Here is an 8,522-nt window from a genome sequence, read left to right as displayed (position 1 = left end):
AAGGTGTTTAGAGACCACAGTCTGGGCTCTGGGGCGACCACCCCTTTATAATCAGCAGCATCTCCCTCTGTACCCCGACACCCCTCACCTTCTCTATTTATTTCTAGCATGTTTCAGCTCTAACATATTGCAACATTTAACTAATTATTACATTTGTCATTTTTTCTCTGCCTCCCCCACTAGAATATCCACGAAGGCTTGATTTTGTTCATGGCTGTGCCTCTAGGCCTGACACACAGAAGGTGCTTAATAAATGCTTGTTGAATAAGCGAATGGATGGCCCTCATCCTCTCCCTCCCCCAGCCTGGAGAGGTGGTGAAGAGGTGTCTGCCCCCCCACACCCCTCGCCTGCCTGCATGCAGAGCCTGGGGGCCTCTGTCTTCTTTCGATCCGCAGAGCTGGGCAGCAGAAATGTCACCATTTGGCCCAGGGGGAAGAAAGGGCCTCCCGAGAAGATTAAAGGCATGTCTGATGAGATGCTAATTTGTTTCTGGAAGCAGGTGGGGGTGGCAGCAACCCCAGCCTCTGGGGTTTTGTGAGGCTGAGGCAGGAATGGAAACAGCAGAACCTGAGGACTAGAGGCTGGTCTGCATCCCTTTGTGATTGGTGTCCTCCTCTTAGCCCATCCTTGGGTTCTGTCAGCTCATTTTTGAGAGGAGTCCGGTGACTCTGTGTTTGAATCCCAACCTGGCTGGCTCAGTGGCAGCAATGGGAGGAAGCCTCTGGGCCTTGGGACAGAGGAAGCGAGATGGCACCTGGAGGGTGAGCACAAGCGGAGATCTTGGAGTGTAACCCCGGGAGCGCTGGAGGACAGTGGAGACTTGCCCAGGGCCACACTGTGGTCCAGGGCTGGCCTGGCCCTAAACTCCGGGCTTCTGGCTCCCCCTCTGGGCTGATCTGTTCACCCTTGGTCGCATCTCCTTTAAGAGGTCCTGTGCTCTCCCACCCTCTCCCTGGGGCTGCCATTTCTGTAAAAGGAGCCCTGTGAAAATCTGGGGGCCACAGAAGGGGGGTGTGTGTGGCAGTTTGTGGCCGAGATAACAGACAAGCGATAAGTGCCTGCAAACCGGAACCCCAGATCTCCATTCCTGACTGCTGACTCTGCCGCCTGCTGGGCCTGCCAGGCAAACTGCTCAGGGGAGGCTGGGAATCCATCATCACGCTGTGGCCTCCTTTGACTGAGGTGCAGGCCCCAGGGGCCACCGCTGAAGGCAGCTTGGGGAGCGCATCAAGCAAGCCATGTTCTGTTCATTCATTCATTCATTCATTCATTTGTTCGGCATTTGCTGAACCCCTGGTCTGTGCTGGAATCTGGGACTCTTGAGATGAGGAAGGCACTGGATTAGCCAGGACTTTTTTGGGTCCAAGTTACCAAAAACCCAACCCAAACTGGCTTAAGCAGAGAAAGGAATTTATTGGTTAAAGCAGCTGGGAAGGGGTACTACTGACTTCTGGTGTGGTGGGTTCCAGGTGCCAGGGGGACCCCATCCTCGGGATGCCTGACGACGAGGGCCTCAGTCCTCTCTCTCCTCTCCCTCCACCACCAACAGCTCCAGACTCACAGGGCTTCTCTGCACCCCCGCCCCCCCAGGAAGGAATTTCCCTGAGTCCCAGAATAGCCTCTCATTGGATTGACTTCGGTCATGTGCTCATCCCTGAGCCAGTCACCATGGGGAGGATGGGAGGGTGCTGTCAGCAGGCTCTGGGTCAAGGGCTCTTCTTGGAGCTGGGGGGCAAGTTCTACCCAGACTGAGTGCAGGAGTGGAGCAGCTTCCCAGGGAAAACGGGAGGGAAGAGGATCAGAAGGTAGGACAACAGGGGTCTGTGCGGACAGCAGCTGTCAGAGAGCTCGCCACCTGGAGAAGTTGGCCTGCACATGGGGAAAGGAGGTGCGTATTGAGCACCTACTGCATACAGATGCTCTGCTTTGTGGGATCATCTTTTCCTCCCTGTGGCCCCGTGAGCTGCAGATTCCCGTCCCCTGCGTTCACATGGGGAAAGAGACTCAGGGAGAAGCAGCGTCTTCCGTTGGGAGCTCTTAGAGCGCAGGGATCGTGTCCTCCTCCGCTCTGCTCTTGGGGAGGCGCCCAGCACAGTGCCAGGGAGCTTCTCAGTAGGACCTGGGTCTTCTGGGCACCATGGAGCCACCTCCCAAATCAGCTCCGAGGGGCTGGGCCTGCGTGACTTCTGGGTGTCTCCTGTGCCCTCTAGACGGGGGTCAACCCATGACGCCTTGAACTTGGGAAGAGATGGGGAAGTAAACCTACCCCTTTCCACAGTCCTCCCTCTAGAGCCCCCACAATGTGCAGGGGCCCCCTCGTAGGGACTCTTGGGTTGCGCTCATCTCCCTTGGCTCCTTTTTAAGATCAGTTCTTTCCCAGGCCCCCGCGGCGGCTCCGCTGCCCGGCTCGTTCGCCCGAGGCACCGAGGTCTACCTGATTGCCGCTAACCTGAAGTGGGAGCCCTGCCACACCTCACAACAGCCCTCTTCCTAACCATGCTTACACGTACTACTTACTGCTCAGTGTGGGCTGGTACTGTTCTAGGAGCTTCGTTCTCACAACACGTAAGGTACGCACTGAAATTATCTCCATCTTACAGGTGAGGAAACTGAGGCTCAGGGAGGTTAAGTGACCTGCCCAGTCATGCAGCCTGAAAGCAGTGGAGCTGGGATTCGAACCCAGGTGGGCTGGTTTCCACGGCCCACGGCCTTCAGCACTCCTGTGACTGTGCTCCACGGCATTTAACGCCCTCAGGCCCTCCGTCTGTGCCAGGTGTCGTGGACAGCCCCCCACTGCCCTCGGAGCTTCCTTTCTTCATTTGACCCAGGACAGTCCTGGGGATGGGTGAGGCAAGTTACTGTGTCCACGTCACTGCTGAGGAAACCAAGGGAAACTTCCCTAAGGCCACACAGTGGGACGTGTCCAATCTGGGTTCCAACCCTATGTGTGTGTGTGTGTGTGTGTGTGTGTGAGAGAGAGAGAGAGAGAGAGAGAGAGACCCCAGTCTCAAGGCTCTGGCTGTGGGCCCTTCAGCCTGTGGGGGCTCTGGGGTGGGCAGAGTGGGACCTCCAGCTGGGCCGACCCACCTCTCTACCCATGTGTGGGTCTGGCCCCAGGGATGTCCTCCCCCGTGCGACACTTGCAGGACATCGTCCAGGAGATACTGTGACGGGAACCCCTCCCGGGCCAGGCGCCTGGGTCTCTCCCCACCCTGGTGCCCAGTGCCCCTCTGTGCGCACCCTTATTTATTGCTCTACTTTCCACGTGTCCGTCGCAGCTGGTCCCAGAGACTGCGAGGACCCTTTGTCTTCTCACCCAAGGCGGTGACGGAGGTGGGGAGCAGCCTTGTTCTTGGCCAGGGTTGTTGTTCTGGGGTCGGACCGTGTGGGCTCCCGCCCCAGCTGCTGCTCAACAGTGTTCATGCTGCTGGGCGGGCGGCCTCCCCTCCCTGGGCGGAGCCGACAGGGTGCTCCGCACAGAGCCTGGTACACAGTAGGGGTTTAACAAGAGCTTCGTTACTGCCTGGATGTGGCAGTGGCATAGTCTGGTGTCTGGTATCAGACCCTGCTTTGCCACTTGCACGCTGGATGAGCCTGGGGCTATCTTGTACCTCTCTCAGCCTCAGTTTCCTCGTTTGGAAAATGAGGATGACCCTGGGACCACCCTGGTGCACTGTGATGTTCGTGGAAAGCATTGGATTCCTGACTTTCTTGTCTGACTTCCGCCGGGCTGCCACCTTAATGGAAATCCCATCCCCACTCACACGCAGGGGTTGGGCTCCATGCGGAATAATCACAATATTATTGGCTGCTACTTATTATTTATTAAGTACCTACTGTGTGCCAGACTCAACTAAGTGTTCTTTGCACAGGATTTCATACAGGTCCCACCACATCAGAGACAGGGAGTAACTGTTAGCCCCATCAGTCAGATGAGCGAACAGGCTTCGTGGGGCGCACCGAGTCAGGATTCAAACTCGGGTCTGCCATCTCCAAAGACTTGTGTTCTGTGAGGCTTCCCCTCCCTCTCTGTTTGCTAGGTCGGAGCTTTTCTGTCCAGCAAGAGGAAGGGATGCCAGACGCATTTATTGAGTTCTTGCTGAATGCCCGGAGCCCTCACGGGTACTCCCGTCCACTCCATGCAGTCAGGCAGCTGGGTGGATTCTCTTGTTATCTCACGTTCCCAACAAGGGTCGTTGGAGAGATAAGGAGCGAAGAGGCAGGACCTAGGTCTCATCGTTGTACACCAATGACCCCAGCGAATGTCTGTGCTGACTATAGGGGAGTGGGGACAAGTGGACCCTATCCTTGTTTCTGGGAGCCCCAGGTTTTGGGGGTGGATGGACAGTCTCCACCTGGTCTGAAAAGCATTATCGAGACCTAGCAGGCGAGGACTTCCAGCAAGGAGGGATCTCTGAACGCTGAGCAAACATTCCCAGGCAGAGAAGTCCAACGGAGCCAAGCCAGACAGGACAGGCATCCCAGGCGGAGGGCCCTGCAAGTGCAAAGGCCTAGGGGCCTCAAACAACACAGCCTGGGGACCGGGGTGGGGCGGGGGGTGGGGATTGGCAGATTTGGGCAGAAGAAGGGGTGGACACGGTGAGTGCTTTGGGAGGAAGAGGGCTGCTGCGGGTGGGGGGCGAGCACCCTTGAAGATTTGCTGCAGTGATCGGAGCACCCTGGTGCTTCACTCCCCAGGCGGGGGCTGTGGTTGGAGGAAGGGACTCGCTGCCACAGATGCCACTGCCGATGCCACCGCTGCTGGCTCTGGGGAGGATTATCTATTTTAGCAACTCGGGAGGGTGGAGGCTGGGAGCGCCCAGCCTTTGCCAGTTAGCACAGGCGGCTCGGAAGCGCACAGAGGAGCGCCGGGCTCCAGGAGAGCAGGAGGCTTGGGCGGGTCGTGTCCCTGGCCCTGGGCCCCAAGGGCCCGAGGGGGCGATGCTGGCTGTGTCGCTCAAGTGGCGGCTGGGCGTGGTGAGGCGGCGTCCCAAAGGTACCGATGGGGGGGCCGGGCACGGGGCAGCGCTGCTGCCTGCCCAGGGGCTGGGCTGCTGGACCTGGATCTGGTTGGAAGGCAGAGGCTGGGGGCCCCCAGGGACTTGGGGCCTCCCTCCCTGGCCTGTCTCTGCCTCCGCCCCATCTCTCCTGGTGCTGTTTGGGTTTCGCTTCGGTTCTGGGTCTCTTTTTGAATCTGTACATGTGTCTGGCTTCTCCGCCCAGCTGGCTCTGTCACCTTCCGCATCTCTCCATCTCTCTCTGCCTTGTGCCCCGCCACCGCCCCCACCCCCATCTCTTTGTCTCGCCGAGTCTCTCTAAGTCTCTGTCCGTCTTTTTCGTGTCTGATTGTTAATCTAATTTGATGGACTATATTGTTTTCTGAGTGTTGCTCTCTGTCTCCCTGTCTTTCTCTCTGCCTCGGTCTCTTTCTTTCTCTGTCTCTCTTTGTCTGGTTCTCTCGCGTGCGCTCTTTCTCTTTCTCTCTCTCATATCTGGTTCTCTCTGCCCCAGCCTGTTTTTTCCTGTCTTCTTCTCCCCCTCTGTCTTGCTCTCGTCTGTCCCTCTCCCTCTGTGTCTCTGTCATGGTCCCTCTCTGCATCTGAGTGTCCCTCTCCCTCTCTGCCTTCCTGTGCCACAGTCCTCTTCGTTGTCCCCCGCCCGTGGCATGTCCCTGACAGCCTTTCCTTTCCCCTCTGTTTGGGGCATGAGGTTGTCCTGGTCGAGCTGGGCCGGCAGGGATGCTGTGTCTGTGTGTTTAGGGCCAGCGGCTGTGGGCAGGCATTTGGGGTAGGGGGTCATGGGTAAAGGCAGGACTTGACCCTGGGTGAGATGGAGTGTATGCTGAGCCGCTTGTATGCAAGATCCCATCCTGCACAGGCAGCCCCGGGAGAAGACTCAGGATGGGGGAAAGGCTGGGGTGGGAGTCGGGGTAGGAGGAGTGTCAGGCTGGGAGTCAGGCTGCCCAAGCTGTGTAACCCTAGGTTTCGTCTGTGGCTTCCCTGTGCTGCCATCGCTCCATCTACAACACGGAGGGGAGGTGGGAGACGGTGGGTTCACAGCTTCTATGCTGCAGGCCTCAGAACTAAGAATAATCGTGCTGTTAATATGAACAACAGTCACCGACATGAATTCAGCGCCACTGTGTGCCAGGCAATACGGTCACTGATTAATGCCTCACAACAACCCTGCAAAGTTGGTCCTGTCCTTACCCTGATTGTGCAGATGGGGAAACAGGCACACAGAGGTTAAGTAACTTGCCCAAGGCCACACGGGTGACATACAGAGGCGCTCTCAAGCCAGCTCTCATAACTGCCCCGAACATTTTCTAGACTCTGAGGAGCCTGCATAGGGAGGGGCTGCCCCAGGAGTGGTCAAGGGGTAGCAGGGCTCTTGGGGCTACAGAAGGACTCTGGGCTCTGCACTGGCCCATGGGCCACTGGTGGTCTGACACCCTAGAGGTCTTTGGAAGCCCTTTCCACACAACGGAGCAGTCGGAGCTTGGAGAATACCAGGAACAGAGTTTCCCTTGGGGCTTTCCAGAGACTCCTGTGTTAGGACCACCTCCCAGGGAGACCCTCCCCCTTTGAGGCTTTTGTCCTCTTCAGGTCCCTAGACCCTGAGCACCTGGTGGGACCCTCCCAGGCTGGAGGGACAGACAGATACACCGAGGAATGCTCCAGATTTGAGCTTCCCCGGTACGATTATTTAGCCAACTAAATACTGCGCCTTTGGAGACGCAGGAAGTACTTGTATTGTCCCCAACAGACCTGGATTCACATCCTACCCTGGCTCTTACCTCCTGTGTGGCCCACTCAGAACCTCCGTTTCCTCATCTGTAAGATGGACCCAAGAAAAGCCACCTTCCTAACATTGCAGTGATGATTGGGAAAGACTGGGGCGGGACCTGGCACGCAGGAGACACCTGGTAGTTTTGAATTCCATCTTCTCATCAGAGGCTCAGCCTCTTGCTTCCTCCCTGCTCCCCCCGTATACACACCACCGATCCAGGGTGGTGGTGTCTGGGACCAGCGAACCCCTAACAAAACAGAGGGGAGCGTGGCCTGACTGGGGGCACACCGTGCACTGGTGCGTTCCAGGCTCCTGTCTGGCATCTCCACTTCTTTGTGGGGGGGTGCTCTGATGGCGGTATAGGGAACTCGCTTGCCCTTACAGGGAGCCTTTGCATCCATTCGTGGAAATCTAGAAGCTCGAGGGAGAAGGAGTTAAGGGGTTGGGGGAAGGGGAGGTGTTTCAGTCTTCATTTCCAAAATATTGTTTATTTGTTTTTCTTTTTTTAAAGATTTATTTATTTATTTCAGAGAGAGAGAGCGCGCAAGCAGAGGGGGAGGGGCAGAGGGAGAGGGAGAGGGAGAGCGAGTCTCAAGCAGACTCCCCTGCTGGACCCAGAGCCCAACATGGCGCTGGATCCCAGGACCCTGAGCTCGTGACCTGAGCGGAAACCAGGAGTTGGCCGCTCAACCAACTGAGCCACCCAGGCGCCCAAAATACTGCTTTGGATGACACAGCTTCCATTTCCAACCCATATTTTCTACTAGGTCTTTCTGTTTCCCATCTTTTCTGGGTAAGACCCTTAAGTTCCTTACCCTGTAATTGCTTGAGAGGGAGTCCCGGGGCCCTCTGGCCAGATGAGACCCCTCCTGTGTCCCTGTGACTGGGATTTGAGGCTTTGCTCCAACTTGGGGGCTGTAGTCTGCACCCAGGCCGGGACTGGGGGAAGGGGGTGTTCAGTCCTGACTCAGCTGCCCCGATTTCAGTCAGGGGTCCGAGAGGAGGGGACCACCTACTGCGCATGCACGGTTGGGGGCACACCCTTTTGTGTGCTCCCAGTCTCGATAGTGTCATGCCCCCATCTGGACAGTGAGGAAATGGAGGCCTGGGGAGGGGAGGGAGGGGCCTGCGTCGCTGGCCTGACTCGCACGTGCATGTGCTGGACCCCAGGGCCCGCAGAGAGCACAGACATTCCCAGGCCACTGTGCCTTCCTCACTAGCCTGGCTGTAAAGACAGCAGCACCCCCGCAAGAGGATTCTGGGAGATCAGATCAGCGAGCTTTCTTTCCGGGCTATGCTTGGACCTCTAGGGGCATAAACTGGTCACGTTAAATTCAAAGAGTGAGGGATTTAATTTGATGTGTGTAGATGTGAGGGAGGCCGGATATACAGAGCACAGGCTTTGGGGCCAACTGCCAGGTGTAAATCCAGCTGTGCAGCTGGGGCAAGTGCCTTCATCTCTCTGAGCCTCAGTTTCCCCATCTGTAAAGTAGAGTTACTATTAGAATCTTCCTTGCTGGGTGGCTGCAAGGACAACCGAGGTGAAACTTTCAAAGTGCTAGGTGTCAGGGCCCCAGAAGGGGATTACTTGCAGTTCCTGACCCAGAGGGCTTGGGGGGGAGGGGGAAATGACATGTAGATGATGTCAGCACTTCAGTGGGGTGGGGATGGTTGGGTCCACTTGGTACCTGGAGAAGAAAGCAATGCTTTTGCTTGAGGGAGGTCAAGGAAA

At 57.0% G+C, this 8,522-nt stretch overlaps 1 protein-coding gene across 1 annotated transcript in view; it reads left to right on the top strand.

Annotated features, from left to right (window-relative positions):
- The first annotated feature begins 4,750 nt into the window (after positions 1–4,750).
- Positions 4,751–8,522, top strand: part of GRIP2 (glutamate receptor interacting protein 2) — a 58,929-nt gene continuing 55,157 nt past the window's right edge. The window contains exon 1 of the mRNA XM_040628126.1: positions 4,751–4,997. Coding sequence (XP_040484060.1) covers positions 4,751–4,997 — 247 coding nt within the window. The remainder of the gene's footprint in view (positions 4,998–8,522) is intronic.

This window comes from Ursus maritimus, unplaced genomic scaffold, assembly GCF_017311325.1.
Source record: "Ursus maritimus isolate PB19 unplaced genomic scaffold, ASM1731132v1 scaffold_14, whole genome shotgun sequence".
Classification (NCBI taxonomy): domain Eukaryota; kingdom Metazoa; phylum Chordata; class Mammalia; order Carnivora; family Ursidae; genus Ursus; species Ursus maritimus.
Note: the sequence above shows the minus strand (reverse complement) of the source record. Positions and strands in the feature narration are given on the sequence as shown.